This window comes from Notolepis coatsorum, assembly GCF_963971535.1.
Source record: "Notolepis coatsorum genome assembly, chromosome: 16".
Taxonomy (NCBI): domain Eukaryota; kingdom Metazoa; phylum Chordata; class Actinopteri; order Aulopiformes; family Paralepididae; genus Notolepis; species Notolepis coatsorum.
In genome coordinates, this window is record NC_140180.1 from 72,740,660 (window position 1) to 72,758,269 (window position 17,610).

A 17,610-nucleotide genomic window follows, 5' to 3' on the forward strand; every position below is an offset into this window, starting at 1 on the left:
TTCGTCGCTCAACATTTTCCAAAGTGCTAGGTTATTACATCCTCTAAAAAAGTAGCTGTTTCGTGTACAGTCTGAAGATCCAATAAGTGAGAAATAATGACTTTTTTCTTCATAAGAGGGTGTCAGGGCAGTTTTCCAAAGGCAATTGACATCTCATTTTACAGCCACACTCTTCAAATGATCCTAAACGCAGAGAAACAGAATCAAATGTTTCCTTATAGTACGTCAAGATGATAAAGACAAGGTCAGAGAGAGAGTTGCGTGTGATATTCAGACCGAGGTGAATTGCAGAGATCAGTACGGTATTTGGAAAACACAAAAGGTAAAAGGACAATGTAAAAAGAAAATCTGTGTTCGAGAGAAAGCCACGATGTGGCCTTTAGATGAGAATGCTGGGAACACGTTTTCTGCAGCAAGCAGAATAGTTTTTCTTCTGTAAATGGGAGAGGCTGACATGTTTATCTTCCCCTTGTGTTTTCTAGGTAGAAGAATCTTTTGATGCTATTTCCTGTCGCACAATGCCATCATTTCCTGATAGATGTACAAACTGTCACTGTGTGGTGAGCATGTGTGAAAGAAAGTGTGAGAGAGAGAAAGAGAAAGAGAGAGAGAGAATGAGGGAGGTTCTTGCCCCCAAAGTCTTAAAATGCAAAAGTTGGCTTGCCAGCTCTGACTAGTTTGACAGCAATTGGAAATGTCTGGCTACAAAATCAAACAAGCCACTGGACAGATGCGCTGCCTGTGATGCAACACCATAGAAGCAGAGACAACACAGACCTGCCTGCAGTGAGAGGTCGAAGGTGAGAGCGAAACCAAGCAGAGCCAAGAGTGTTAAAGTAGGAGGACAGCCTCTGGACGGGCGTGATGGAGAACCTGTCCGTGTACCACGGGGCCATTGGCAAGGAGGAGGGTGAGAGGCGGCTGGCGCAGGTGGGACAGGACGGCTCCTACCTGGTCCGCAACAGTGACAGTGTGGTTGGCGTCTACTGCCTGTGTGTGCTGTGAGTATCTCTTCGTACAACGCCCACGGTGCAATATCTCTCTATCTCTGTCTCTACCGTATAAAAAGTGATGTCAGTCGAAACGGGTGCAATACTCTCTGAAGTGCAGTTTCAGCAAATGTTCTATTTGATCAACCCCTATTACTGGCTTCTCAACACCCCCACGTGTGACCTCGCTTTCTCTACTACTCTGCTCGTCACTGATGTATTAAATTACTTTCGTTTTGGACATGAAAAAACTAAATGTAGATATTAAGGTGGGAGGTCAAAATATGTCAATGTGTTTTTTTTCTTGTGCTGTTCTTGTTTCTGTTTATACTATGTTTTTTTAACTATGTTCTGTTTTTATAAATTTTTTTATCTGTGTTTTATTTTATTATTATTAATAATTATATATATATAAAATATAAAAAAAAAATTATAAAAAGTTTAACTATGTTTTAACCCTGTAGCACTTGTGGATCCTAGTGAACGAAAAGTGCAATACAAATACAATAATAATACATTATTTATTATTATTATTAATGGAGGTCATATATGTCAATGTGTGTGTGTGTGTGTGTGTGTGTACACAGGCGTCACAGACAGGTGTACACGTACAGACTCTTCCTGGACGGCGGAGGCAGCTGGGCGGTCGAAGTGAGACATTTCTTCTATTTCTACGCTGTCTTTTCTGGCTTACATCAGTGTGTGTGTGTGTGCGCGCGCTAAACCAAATACATTATAACTAGCCATCTACCTCGTTCATGGCTTGTGTACCATAAGGAATTAATTACATGGGTAGGTTGCTTCAACGCAAAACCAGTTGAACAGGCAGCGGATTGGCTGCAAACGCGGCCTTTGATTGACGGCGCCTCTACCCCCTGTGCCGCCAATCCTCCTCATTGAAGCAACGAGGGCCTTTCCCTTTAAAAATATATATATACTGTATATACAGGTATATATATATATTCTCAGGGATAGCTTCCCCTCATATAAACGATGAACACATCACAGAGGGGGTGGTGGTTGGGGGGGAGGATCTAGAATCACATTTGACAGGATTTCTGATAGTCTGTGTAATCACTGAGGGTTGGTCCAACACCCCGAGATGAGACCTGGATGTAACGTCAGACGGTTCACGTCTCCATCTGACAACTAGCTGCCGAAACAACACGTCTCATTTCTACTGACTGTGTCAACAGAATGGGAAAAACACACACAAAAAAAAGACTGTACATGATTTTCACTCGATAACGGCTTGCATTACGTATGGTATCGGTCACCAGTGGTGGAGAAAAAAGAAAAAAAAGTATTTGTACTCAAGCACTGTACTTAAGTAAAATGTTTAGGTATTTGTACTTTAATTCGAATTAAAATTTTGGGGAACTTTGTACTTTCACTACTACATTCATCTGAACCCATCCGTTATAGTTACTTTGAAGAAAAATATTTTGCATAGAAAACATGGCAGAAATTCATGAAAATTGTGTACTTTCACATTTCAAGCCTGCCAACTTCAAGAGGACATAATCAGAGCAGAGCGAAACAGGACCACACACCACTTTTAGAGGTCAATTGTTGCACTGGACATTGTGTAGAATCAAATGCATAATTTTACTTTTGGTACATTCAATACTTAAATCTCTCAACTTTTACTTAAAGCATAGCTTTGCTATTTTGGACCTTAGACCCTGTTCACAGTTTGTCTACCATGTGCCGGATACATAGAGACCATCATGTCACTGATCGGTCCAGTATTGAGCTGCTTACAATGTCCCTGCAGGCTCTCACTGGGCAACAATAGCAGACAATGGGCAATCATAAATCCTTTGCAAAAACAACAGTAATGTGCTTTTCCAAGACGGGAAGCTCAAGGTCTCAGTATGCTCTCCTGTGAAATGTATCGCAATCCGAACCCTCTCTACAGCTCTACAGAGTGCAGAAGTTTACAGTGTGTAGTGCAAACATGTTCTGTGTATCAGTGAAATGATGGTCTCTATATGTCAGGTACATGGTAGACAGATAGGGTCTTAAGGTCCAAAATGGCAAGTTTGAATGTAGGACTTTTACAAGAGTACTATTTTATCTGGGTATTTCTACCCTACTTTTCTTTGACTTAAATAAAGGAATTGTGTAGTTGTTCCACCACTGAGTTGTTCCACCACTGTCAGTCACCCTTATGCAATCCTATTTTCTCAGACCATTTAAAGCCAGACAAGAGTGACTCAAATTAATGAAAACAACCAAAACAAAGTTGTTTTGAAAAGTACAAAACTATAGCCACATTTTCTTTTCTTTTGTTGGAGGGGGGGGGGGGGGGGGGGGGGGGGGGCAAAAATGAATTCAGAATCACATGTGCAATCTGCCCCGTTCTTTAAGAAAAAACATTGGAAACAATTTTCTTTTTTAAAATAAATAAATATAATAATTAAAAAATACAGTCTGGTTAGTGCTGTGAAGCAGAGCTGATATGCTGCCAGTAGGAATCCCTCTGGGATACTCTGAAGGCAACATGGCAGCAGGCAAGAAAGACACACTGTCGGAAACCCCCTCTCGCAGCCTGGAGATTCATTTCCATCATTTCCATTGGATTAGTCCCTGAGGCAGTAATAGAATAAAGATGAATTCAAAGTGGTGACAACTAAAACAGAATCAAACTAAAGTCGTTATTTTATTACATTTATTAAGAGTCTTCCTGTTTGAGAGAACGGGGGCGTTTAAAATATTTAGAGTATATTGAATATCCTGAAATAAATGTTTTTTAAAGTCTCCATGAAATGGCTAGCAGAATGCTATTTGATTCCACATCATTTCAATTCTATTTTGATTCCACATGTAACATGATTTTGTAGACCAGCAAAATTAGCAAAAAGTCAGGGACGAGACTATAATTTCTTTCTTTTTTAATTATCTTTTTCCTCCTTCTTTTTTCTGTTTTTCTCCCATCCCAATGTTAGTCGTTATGCCAATTCCCAATCCCCTTCCTGGTCGTTGCAAACTCTACCCCCTACCGTCGGTCTGGGAGGGCGGAGACTATCACATGCTTCCTCCGACACATGTGTAGCCAGCCCACCGCTTCTTTTTCACCTGGCAGTGCGGACTCTCACTGGGAGGGTGTAACGTGTGGAAGGTCACACTACCTCTCCCAGATCCTTCCCTTGCTGTGCAGGCACCCCGACCGAACTGTAGGAGTCGCTGTTTAAAACGACCAGGACCCACCCTCACCGGGTTTCCCACCGTCTAACACTGCCAATTGTGTTAGTATGGACGGTCGGCCAAGCTGGAAGCACCACAGCTGGATTCGATCCCACTGTCTCTGTGGTGGTGGGCAGACGCTTAGTCCGCTGCGCCACCCGGCCGGCTGAGACTATAATTTCTGATGTGAGAGTGACTTGGGGAAAAGTAACCCTTGTGTGTTCAGGTCGCGTCTATACTTCCCACAAGCAAGTTGTCCTTCCGCGTTGCTCTGATTGGCCACTGACCTACGGTTTGTGCGTTTTGCGAATCTGATTGGCCACTGACGTTTCTGGTCATGTGACATGTGTGCCCAATCGCATGACGAGCAGTGTCTTAGCCCATTTCCGCGTCAAACAGCCTGCAAACGACCCTAACGCCTAGTTTATCACTGGTTAAGCTTAGGCGACTCTTTCGCAGTTGGTTAAGGTTAGAGTTTGGAATCAGGGCTGGCGTTCTATCGCCCTGCTCTAAGACAAACTCTAACCTTAACCAACTTTGAAAGAGCGCCTAAGCTTAACAGTCCAAAGAACTTGCCGTCACACAATTGGGCGCACATGTCACATGACCAGAAACGTGCGTGGCCAATCAGAGCAACGCGGAAGGACAACTTGCTTGTGGGAAGTATAGAGGCGTTCAGGTCTGTGGGACCCGTTTTCAATGTTTACTAACAGAAAGAATACAATGACCCGGAAGTGTGGACATTGTAGGTGGAAACAAATAGGTTCACTGTGTACCTCTGCCGCCACCTTGTTTCATTTATATCATTTCAAGATAAACATTATTTATTCCATTCAAGTCTTGATTAAAATGGATAATCTTTTAATACAAATCTTTACACATTTTATCACAAAAAACGAATAGCACTTTTATTGATAAATGTGATCTAGCAGAGGTAAATGGCAAATATTAACCATATATGCAGTGGCGTTTTTATATGTAAAATGTTGGTGGGGCAATGATTTTTTCTGGCCTGGTGGTAGGCGTGAGGGGGGGGGGGGGAGCGGATGTTTTTAGTGTAAAAAAACACCTTATTTATTGCATTTTGATGATTTCCTTTGCACTTTGTGATGGATTAAATGAACTGCTATTATAGAGCTCAACACCACTGAAGGCCACACCAAAAAAACACACAGTAAACTTTTTAGGGATTCTATGATGACAACCACATTATGATAACAACCTTGTCTTTAAACATGACACTACCATCATCAAGCGATTCAACACAACAGCATTGCCAAAGCACGGACCAGGACCATAACATTAGGATGATAAAATATCACTAACCAAAGATGTGGGCTCACTTGATGAGAAAGGCAGCACTGACTTTCGATGCTGGCCAAATTTGCGTTAAGTCGCGGCTGTCCCATGGTATTGCGAGTAAACGTTTTTATCCTCTTTAAGGTAGAAAAGTTCCTCTCCTCTCGTCATAGGAGTTGTTCAGCAGACTGACGGTCTCAGTAAAAGCCTCTTCTAGGTGGTTCTCATTGGATAGATGTTAACGGTTACCTTTGCAAGCTGTTTGAGTTATAACGATATCCAGTTGCCTGGTGTGGACCCAGACGTTTGATTTAAATGTTCTCCTCCAAATTCAGGGTTTCAAACCTGTGCTTAAGTAAATAATCCACCTTGTTCATTTTCACGTAACGTCACTAGCTAGGTAGTTTAGTAGCTGCCGTTAGCAATGAAAGACTTCTTTGCCGACAGTAATCCGACGCCAGCCAATCAACTTTGAAATACGAAATTACGTACACTTGGGGCCAGGGCCGCCTGGGAGAAATGCGAGGCCCTGTGCGAGATTTAAACGCGTTTTTTTTTTTTTTTTTTTTTCATACAGTCAACATATTCTTAAATAATAGCGCTGCCCGACGCTGGGCATGATACAGGCAAGAGAGAGAGCGAGAGAGAGCTCCCGTTCTACAGTCAATATACAGTGTTATCGCTGCACAGTTGTGTGTTAGAAAGAGAGAGATAGAGAGAGAGCATGTCTGTTTGTGTGTGTGTGTTAGAGAGAGAGCATGTATATGTGTGTTAGAAAGAGAGAGAGAGATAGAGAGAGAGAGAGAGAGAGAGAGAGAGAGAGAGAGCATGTGTGTTTGTGTGTTAGAGAGAGAGAGCATGTCTGTGTGTCTGTGTGTTAAGGCCTCTACATGCTACAGCAACTTCAAAGCAACTGCACCACAACATCGACAAAGCAACGGTGTTGCAGACACTCTACCTTTATGCTTCTGCAAAATCAACGCGCAGCCTATGTAACATAGTACCCCGTACGTAGCTAGGTTCCCTAGATAGATGACGCTTCCCTTCTCAACCAACCCATTGATAACAAGCAGAAAAATAAGCATCATTTTTACTTCCGGGCGGGGGGGTTCAAAATAAAAGAGCGAGTCTAAAAGCACCGTAAATACGTTTATTTTTTACAATATCTAACGTTACACAAACCTAAACTAATCTAAAGTTAGTTTAGGTTCGTGTTAACGTTAGATAATGTACAAAATAAACGTATTTCCGGTGCTTTTAGTCGTCGCTCTTTTATTTTGAAATCCCCCGACCGGAAGTATTATAGTGTCTGTTGCTAGCAGCTTAACTTTTGTCAGCCGGTTCTGTGCTTTTTAACGTAACTTCATTAGTTTCCAATGGAGAGGAGAGAAAGACCGGCTCACATGCAGCTCAAACTACCTGTTGGAATAAATTAATTGATTGATGTTTAACTTGTCCCTGTGTGTGTCCAGTCATTTCGACTAGCAAACGTTGTATTTAACATTACCTCAGGATACCATTGTATTTAGTTGGTTAGCTATGTAGCTAATGTGGATAGCATTTTGAATAGCACCAATGCTAGCTGGCTGGCTACAGCTTTATTTACTAAATTATGGAGGCTTTTTAATCGTCAAGGTAAGAGAGGATTTGTCATGATCAACTGAAGGCGTATGCTATGGAACAATATGTGCTTGGGTTTTCAGAAAAAGGCCAGTTATGACGCAAATTATTTAGCTAATATTGATAGCATAGCTTGCTGGCTACAACAATGGCGGATGGTATTCCTCGCTGCGGGAGTCGGACCAATATTATTCTATGACAGCCCCGCCCCCATTCACTACCAACCAATCACTGCTACGCAATACCAACGCAACGGGTGTTTAGATTAGATTTTGGAGACAGGTACACAACATCCTCGCAACACAGTCTACAAGACTCTCTGCAACAAGCGCGTTGAAATCGCGCCGATGTTGTGTTGAAGTTGCTTTGAAGTTGCTGTAGCATGTAGAGGCCTTTAGAGAGAGAGCATGTATGAGAGAGATAAGCAAAGATGAGCCCCTAAAGGATATTCAACTTTTAATGGAAGAACAAAACAGAAGGAAAAGATAACTTCACAAAGGCAACATGAATATACATAGATCCAAAAGGACAAAGATCAACACTTAAATCCAAAGAGAAGAGGGTCTATACCAGAGAAAACAAAGTAGCAAGGAGCCAATGGCCGACATCAGCTAAATAGGCTAACTGCAAATAGAGTAGCCAGGTACTGACACCAGGCCACACACAGCTTTGGCCAACGCTACCCAAGCTACACAAACGACCAAGACAATTCACACACAGCACATGTCGTATCTCCAAATGTTGTGAAGTAACATATGTCTTGCCTGGAAAAAAACATTGTTATTAACAAAACATTCGGGAGGGGAAGGAAGGAAGAGTGGGGTAATGTCCAATGGACATCTTACCTGCACCAAGGAACGCAGGGCGAAAGGCCGCAACACAGGTCTCCACGTTGACGAAAGGCCTCTCGCTGGCGGGACAAAAAGAAGCTATGGCCGGAGCCTTGTCATCAGTGGCGGACTGGGACACAAATTCAGCCCGGGACATTCAGACGCACCAGCCCACACACCGGCCCACGCACCGGCCCACGCACCGGCCCCGAAACCGGCCCACACAACGGCCGTTATGAAACACTTGTCCAGTATTAAACAACCCAAGGCTGTGGCTAAGGAGTCAACATCAGGGAGACCAAATCTACACACCGCCCCTAGATGTGCACTCATGCACAGTGCACACACACACACACACACACAGAGACACACACATACATATACCGTTACTTCCTGTCATTGGCATATGTTTTTTTTTTACTAACATCTTAGTGCCTCATTAGCCTAGGGATTAAGGATACATGAAGTATTAACTACACCATAATAATATTGAGGTTTTGATCCATAGAAAAGGTCTGTGCTACACAATTTCAGTTAGATTGGATTTATTGTCCTTTAATTTGGCACTCATGACATTAGTTGCTTGCCGTTTAATCAACATCGAAAGACCCCCCACTTCCTCCCAGACACCCATTCCAAGAGCTTGTTTTCTCTCTCTCTCTCTCTCTCTCTCTCTCTCTCTCTCTCTCTCTCTCTCTCTCTCTCTCTCTCTCTCTCTCTCTCTCTCTCTCTCTCTCTCTCTCTCTCTCTCTCTCTCTCTCTCTCTCTCTCTCTGTGTATGTGTCTCTGTGTGTGTGTGTGTGTGTGTGTCTCTCTCTGTGTCTCTCCCTCTCTCTGTGTGTCTCTCTCTGTGTCTCTCTCTCTGTGTCTCTCTCTCTTTCTCTCTCTGTGTGTCTGTCTGTCTGTCTGGACTGGGCTCTCTCTCTCCCCTCAGGGTCAGCTGTGCTGGACTGGGCACTCTCTCTCCCCTCAGGGTCAGCTGTGCTGGACTGGGCTCTCTCTCTTCCCTCCGGGTCAGCTGTGCTGGACTGGGCTCTCTCTCTCCCCTCAGGGTCAGCTGTGCTGGACTGGGCGCTCTCTCTCCCCTCAGGGTCAGCTGTGCTGGACTGGGCTCTCTCTCTCCCCTCAGGGTCAGCTGTGCTGGACTGGGCTCTCTCTCTCCCCTCAGGGTCAGCTGTGCTGGACTGGGCTCTCTCTCTCCCCTCAGGGTCAGCTGTGCTGGACTGTGCGCTCTCTCTCCCCTCAGGGTCAGCTGTGCTGGACTGGGCGCTCTCTCTTTCCTCAGAGTCAACTGCATAAGAAGAACATCAGCAATCAATAATAATGGCTTGAATTCATACAGCGTTTTTCAGCCTTTTGAAAACACCCAAAGTAGTAGTAGTAGTAGTAGTAGTAGTAGTAGTAGTAGTAGTAGTAGTAGTAGTAGTAGTAGTAGTAGTAGTAGTAGTAGTAGTAGTAGTAGTAGTAGTAGTAGTTTATTCAGTCATCATCTCACACAATACAATATACACCATCATTTAACAATATTTGATTTTACAGTGACTGAGAAGGTACAGACTGAAGCAATGCTTATATAGCCTATGCCTGTCCTATATTCTTAACAAAAATTAAAAAAAAATTAAGACTCCAAAACAGTATTATAAAAGAAAATAGCAAAAAAAACAGTATTATTCACCCTTGTAGTTTTCAAAAATAGCTTTACAAACCATTTTCTTAAAAACCAAAAGCGAATTACTCATTCTTAACTGTATATCAGCATTGTTCCACAAAGCGCTTCACAGAAACCATCAAGCATTCACACTCACACAGTCATACGCTACTGGTGGTCGTGAGCAGCATCAGCAAACACCTGTGGCAGACTGACGGAATCATGTCTGCTATTCAGCGCCAACCACCATCAACAACCTTCATAAATACATTCAACATTAATGGAATAGGCTAACTACCAACTTAGCTGTAGCAGTTAGCTGTTATATGCAATCACATTTGTTTAACTACGGGGTAGTAGTTGACCTAGTTGTTAGCTTAAGCTAGTTAGCTGTGGTTATCTACAAACATGTAGATGAGACTAATCGAGAACATGGCTAACTGTTGGGAATTCTAAGGTACATCTTATTTAAGCATGTAAAATGGCAACTAATCAATTCAATCAATTAGATTACCAATATTATATCAACATGAAAATTTGAAAGGGAACATAATAGTATTTTATTTGAGTATTTACTATTATAATATTAGTAGCCAATTAATTTGCAGCCCGTCCTAGGTTCTGATTGGCTCTCTAGGTTCGCACTTTAGCTTCTGATGCTGTGGTGGGCACTAGTCCTAACATTGCTAACTAAACTTTTAGTCAGAGAAAAAACTTCACGAGTCACGACTATTTACGTCCACGTGCTGTAAGGAATCAGGAATACGGAAAGCACATTGTCTTGTAATAAAATGACTGAAATCACTGCAAGAACTAGTATAGGCTAGCTAGCCCTCATGAACCGGCACACACCAACAGTAGAATATGCACTAGGCTACTGCACGCACCTGTCATGTTACTGTTGGTTCCTTCCACTTGAACTTCATCATCATTAGCAGCAGCAGCTACTCTAACGCCAGCCCTTCCTCTACTAAACATGTCTGTAATTTTAGAACATTGTTCTGCGTCTTTTACTAGCAATTCTAGCTTTTTCAGCTCCACCCTTTCTTTTTTTGCATTCTCCATTTCTGCGCTTCTAGGCCTACTCGCGGTTGGGAGGAAACGTGAATCTCATTCACTGATGTCTCATGTCTCATTCAAGACTGGCTAACAAAAGCATGTCTTTCACTTAACACCAATAAAACAGTGTGTATGATGTTCACAAAGTCACCAGTAGAGGTCACTCACTCTAATGTGTTTCTGGGAGAGGCGGAGCTGGACATTGTACATTAATTCAAGTATCTTGGGGTCACATTGGACTCTACATTGACCTTCAAAAAGTAATGTGAAGAAAGTGACAAACACAGTCAAGTTTAACATCGAAAACTTCAGGCAGATCAGGCCCTGCCTGCCAGTTAATGCTGCAAGGATGTTTCTGCATTCAATGATTTTATCACACATCGAGTACTGTTTTATCAACTGGTCTCTTTCATATGTCACTACTCTTACACCAATAGAATTACTCTACAAAAAAGCCATAAAAGTATTTGATAGGAAACCAATTTCATTTCATCACTGTAATGTTTTAGAAAAACATAACATGCTAAGTTTCGAGAATTTCCAAGTTTTCAAATATACTTGCTTCATGTACAAGGTTCTGCATGGACTTGCCCCTCCCCCATTGAATGAGTTCATCCAACAGAAAGGAGACACTGGCATTACCACCAGGGCCATCAGTAGAGGGGACTGTAAGGTGCCTTTTCGGTATACTACCATTGCAAAAACTGTGTTCTCTGTTAAAAGTGGTAACTACTGGAATAGCCTACCAGTTGTGATTAGAGAGTGCCCACACACTGGCCCACACACTGGCCCACACACCGGCCCACACACTGGCCCACACACCGGCCCACACACTGGCCCACACACCGGCTCACACACCGGCCCACATACTGGCCCACACACTGGCCCACACACCGGCACACACACTGGCCCACATTAGTGGCCCACACACCGACTCACACACCGGCCCACACACTGGCCCACAGACTGGCCCACATACTGGCCCACACACCGGCCCACATACTGGCCCACACACCGGCCCACAGACTGGCCCACATACTGGCCCACACACCGGCCCACATACTGGCCCACACACCGGCCCACATACTGGCCCATACACTGGCCCACACACCGGCACACACACTGGCCCACATTAGTGGCCCACACACCGGCCCACAGACTGGCCCACATACTGGCCCACACACTGGCCCACACACCGGCCCACATTAGTGGCCCACACACTGGCCCACACACTGGCACAAAAAAAAAGTAAAAAAAAAAAAAAAGTAAAAAAAAAAAGATTTTTTTTTTTTTTTTTTTTTTGGACCAGCCCACTTTGGTTCCGGCCCATCGGGATTCGTCCCGAACGTCCCGATGGCCAGTCCGCCACTGCTTGTCATGGTGCAGGCCAGACTACATCTTCTGTCAAAGATGATGTCGTAGTCAGAGTGCCAGGGCCTGCTATTCTCACGGCTAATGTCAATGGTCGTAGCACAAGCTAACAGCTAACTCTAGGCTAACTGATAGCATCAAGCTAACGTTCCCAGCCGAGCGAAAACGAGCAGCTAACGTCGTAGCTAAACAGCTAACTGGCTAACAGTTAGCTCAACCCGGCTATCGCTAACCACTAGCTAACGCAGAAGCAAGCTATGCGGCTACCACTGAAAAACTGTACAACGTGAGAAAAGCAATACAGGCCAACACTTCAGACAGCCGCTGTGTTTTCCTCTTCTCATACGAAGAGAGAAGGGAAAAAGAAGGCAATACACGTCCCACTACAGAGTGGTGTTTACCATAGCGGAGCCGGCAACAAGTCCCTCGCGGACTATAGCCGACTTGAGCATGGAGATATTCTCATAATGAAACACCAAGCTCACCTCCCTCGCACCAGGTGCTGACACCAGGCCACACACCGTTAGCTACTACAACAGCTAGTCGGCCCGTTTGGCTCCCGAGAGAGAGAGAGAGAGAGATATCCACGGCGGGAATAGAATAGAGTGCATTAAAAACTCACCAAACGTCCAAGAGGATAGAGACAACCGCGTGGAGTTGACGAAGTTCATCTGCCGAACGACCGTCCTCTTCATCTTGGCATAACAATGCTGCACGTGCTCTCTCTAGGTTAGCTAACGCTAGTTAGCCTTTAGCTAAGCTAGCTACTAGCCGACATCATCATGGCTATTCCGACTGAACCACACGTTAGCACTCAATATTATAACGTAGCTAAAGCTAACTAGCTGTCCCTGTCTTTAGCCGGGATGGCTAGCCGCTAGCCTGACTGAACTGTCTAACATGCAACAACTTTCATCTTCAGTCCATCTGCCGAACGATGTCCTCTTCATCTTGGCTGGCATAACCTCCAATGCTGCACGCGCGAAATAGTCAGACGCTACCTTACCTGTAACCCCTCCCCTCATTGAAACCAATTCTGCTGCAGAGCCTCAGAGCTGCCTCCAATAGTGTATCTGCAGAGCCGCAGAGCCAGGAACGAGTCAGACACATTCTACAAACGTGTCTAATGTGAAATATATAAGCATATAAGCAAAACTAGATTTTAGGTCTGTGATGAAAAAGGGCCTCGCGGGAAGGGGGGCCTCGCAAAAAAAATAAAATAAATAGAAATAAAAATAAAAATAAATAAAAAATATTTTTAAATTTTTTTTTGTGCAAGGCCCCCCTTCCCGCGAGGCCCTGTGCGACCGCACTGCTCGCACACCCCCTGAGGCGGCCCTGCTTGGGGCTAGGGGCTCCGAGCCCCACTTGCCATCAAATTGATGTGGTCTACTGTGAATGATACAAGACCCTGAGCATGCGCACTTGGATTTTCCCAGGTACAGTACACCCTGCTAGAGAGGGGCTAGCCCCATTCGTGCTATTTTAGACGATCAGGAGAATGACGCAATCTGAAACAGCAAGGCAGATGACATGAACTAAAATACTAATTAAATGTATACAATTTAGTAAGATGCTATATCCATACTAGGGATGCTCGATATTGGCTTTTTTACCGATACCGATATACCGATATTGTCCAACTCTTAATTTCCGATACCAATATCAACCGATATCAACCGATACCGATATATGCAGGGTTTCCCCCCCCAATTTTTTAAAATAATTTCAGGTAATTAACATTACATATCTTTTGTTGTGGAATTAACACAACATTATGCATACTTTTGACAATAAATAAAATCTGAATTTGTTCTTACTTGCTTGCCTGGGTAAATAAAGGTTATAGAAATGTAAAAAAAAAAGAATTATAATTTTTTTTGAAAACCGATACCGATATTTTCCGATATCACATTTTAATGCCGATATCGGCCGATAATATCGGTAGGCCGATAATATCGGACATCCCTAATCCATACATAATACATTTGAGCAAATAATAGGCAAATCTTTAAGAATGAATAACATTTGTCTGCAGTTCTTTTGTGACACTAGGTGGGGCTCTGCTAGAGCCATATGAAATCCGTAATTTTTTTTTCCAAATTCCATTAAATTTTTTTCCAAATTCCGTTTTTTCCGTTTTAATATTTCAGAATTCTGTATTTTGCTTTGTACGCTCATTTTACCATCAGAAATAGTGTCTAATAAGTGGGAATGAATAAATGTCCACAATTTAATAAGATATAACAGTCCATTTAATAGGGCTGTCTTAAATACTTCGAAGCTTCGTTCGATGGGCATGGGATTCGAATATGAAAATAAAATTCGATTATAAAAAAAAAATATATATATATATGTATATATATTTTTGCAAAATCAACTCTGCCTCTCTTTGTTAATTACAACAAGCAATGCTGTTTGTTATTTAAGATGACGTTGGACTCGGCACTGACAGATTTGTGTTCATTGTGCTGCTTTTATAAAGCCTCAAATGACGGCTTACAATATTTCATGAAAGCAAAGTGTTTTGTTTGTCTAAGATTTAAAAAAGGTTTAAACTTTACAGCACTGACAAAGTTGAACAAAGTGATGTACAAGTCCCACAACATAAAAGAAAGAAAAAGTAAAAAAAAAGAAAAAAAAATGTAATGGTTGATTCCATTTTTATTGCTAAATTCCGCGATTCCGTCCGCGATTCCGTGATCGCTGATTCCATATGGCTCTAGGCTCTGCCCCTAATGACCAGTTTGTAATTGAGATAAAGTTAACATCTGTTAAGTATTTTTACACTAATTATTATGGCTTTATTGTTTTAAAATCCCAATAATGTTGTGGTTCCACCAGACCTGTGAACATTGAGTAAAGAAAACACATCCTCTATTATATAGATACTCTTCAGAGTAGGCATTAGTCGTCCTCTATCAGATGATATTCAGGGTAGGCCTTAGTCATCCTCTATCATATGATATTCAGAGTAGGGATGGGCATTTTAAAGAAAAATCCAGATTGATTGATTGCATGCTATACTCGATTGATCGTGTATTACTCGAAAAAAAAAAAAAAATTAAAATAAAAAAATATATTAGATTTCTTTTTTATTATTATTATTTTTTAACTTATTTTTGTTCATTCACATATATATTTTTAAGGAAACCAACAAACAGTTATAATCTTACACATACATGTGAAAAGATATGTAAAAAAAAATATATATATATATATGTCATACAAATTTATAATTTCGATTTTTTTTCTTTTGATTTTCTCATAGCTACGAGTAATCGATTAATCCCTAATTCAGAGTAGGCCTTAGTCGTCCTCTATCAGATGATATTCAGAGTAGGCCTTAGTCATCCTCTATCATATGATATTCAGAGTAGGGATGGGCATTTTAAAGAAAAATCCAGATTGATTGATCGCATGCTATACTCGATTGATCGTGTATTACTCGAAAAGGAAAAAAAAAATAAAAAAAAAAATATATTAGATTTTTTTTTTATTATTATTATTTTTTAACTTATTTTTGTTCATTCACATATATATTTTTAAGGAAACCAACAAACAGTTATAATCTTACACATACATGTGAAAAGATATGCAAAAAAAAATATATATATATATATATATGTCATACAAATTTATAATTTCGATTTTTTTTCTTTTGATTTTCTCATTAGCTACGAGTAATCGATTAATCCCTAATTCAGAGTAGGCCTTAGTCGTCCTCTATCAGATGATATTCAGAGTAGGCCTTAGTCGTCCTCTATGATATTCTGACAAATACGATAATTTCTTAAAATGTTTTATGCACAAGTGTATGCATCTAAATGCAGAGGCAATAATATTATGGTATATGTGTTTGGTCATTAACTCATTCTGTGCCAAACCCGAGATAGTTCAGGTTTTGAATCCAACCGTTGAGCGCCAAACCCGAGATAGTTCGGGTTTAGATCCTTTTAAATTGTTTCCGATTTTCCCATTCTAAACACTCACACGGACCTGCCTGTGTCTCCCTGGCACCGCTGCTTACCTTAAAATTGCAATAACGATCGAATCCCAACAGGTGGCAGTATCGCCTACCTTTTGAACTGGGTCTCTCAGTTGTCTCTGAGTGCCTCAGTACCTGCGGCTGCATGAATGAAAGTGAAGCACTACACAGCCATCTGTCACCGCTTTGCTCGCCTGAAACCTATTGTTTTCCGTATTCTAGCCAGGCCCGATGCACACCGGTAATGGCGATCGCGATCGAACTACTGGGATTATTCATTTTGGAGTAGGCTACTTTCTTACAAAGGTAAGGTTTATTTTACCGAACCTAAAACATGCTTTTGTATTGATCACAGCATCGTATTTTACCGAACCTAAAACATGCTTTTGGTAACGATCGCAGCTTCGTAAAATGACCCCCCCCCCCCTTGATGACTTTGTGAAGACACATCTATAACCTTTGATTTGGAAATAATATAGGTTTCAGGTGAGCAACCCGAACGATTTGTGCATATGCATATAACACATCATATCTCGCGATCTAGAAAACGAGACTGGATTATTTCGAAACGGGCCGATGTTTAGCGTGGAATAGCGCACAAACGAAAGTATGTAGAAATTAACTGGTTTGTCAGTGTTGGACTATAAATAGTGCCTGTCAAATGAGCCATACTATTGTCTCCATAGCTATAATATAGAATATATGATCCGCAAACATCGTGAAAATGGTCAATAACGCTGGCGCCAGGGAGTAAAGATGGGAAAACAGTGTGGCAGTCAATGAGTTAATGCATAATATTATTGACTGCATTTTCACTGTGGCAAAAAAAATACTATTTCTGTTTTGAATGAACCAAATGCAAAAATACATTTTGCCTTGATTATTCTCGATGCCATTCTTATTCTCTCAGCCAACGCCCAATTACCTCTCCTCCAACAAAAGGGCAGCGCTTCCTGAAACAGTTTGAAGCAGCTTCGATATGAAGCATTGCCATAACCCCAAAACCATTTGCGGAACAATTGCACATGTGCCAGTGAAAATACAGCCCTTTTTTGTATGAAAGTATTCTGTACTTCTGTATGACAACTATTAAAGAACTTGAACTTTTGTATTCATGAGAGGGTGTTTCTCTCTGCATGTTGCTCGGGCGATATCTCATGTTTGTAGGTGGTGAATCGGTGACAGCTGAGAGAGCTGGTTCCCATTGCTCCTTCTTTCTCCATGGGGGTTGTTGTTAAGACGGGAGAGGAAGCGGCCGACTTCACCTCTGCTCTCTCTCTTTCAGACCGCCCCCGGCGTACAGAAACGATGTTTCCGGAAAATCAAGAACTTGATAGCAGCCTTCCAGAAGCCCAACCAAGGAATTGCCATGCCTCTGCTCTACCCCGTCACTGCACAGAGCCGGGCACAGACGTAGTCCGTAATAGCCTGTCACCCGAACACAGCAGCCCAAACCATTACCAGCAGGACAGGAACAAGCAATAGAGATGCGTAGGAAGCTGTGGGTTTCAGCTGAAAGGTTATAAAGCATCCCATCTGCCCCGGGCACTTGTCCTTTGATATCGATATCCAGCCCGATCTCACTTAAAATATGTAAATAATGTACTATCGACCACA

General features: G+C 42.1%; 1 protein-coding gene across 1 annotated transcript; it reads left to right on the top strand.

Annotated features, from left to right (window-relative positions):
* Window positions 1-864: 864 nt before the first annotated feature.
* Window positions 865-17,410, top strand: LOC311242621 (SH2 domain-containing protein 1A-like; the record flags this gene model as incomplete). Its single annotated transcript, XM_084331614.1, has 3 exons — window positions 865-1,001; window positions 1,577-1,640; window positions 17,279-17,410. The coding sequence occupies 3 exons, from the start codon at window positions 865-867 to the stop codon at window positions 17,408-17,410; spliced, it is 333 nt and encodes a 110-aa protein (XP_084187740.1).
* Between the last annotated feature and the right edge of the window lie 200 nt (window positions 17,411-17,610).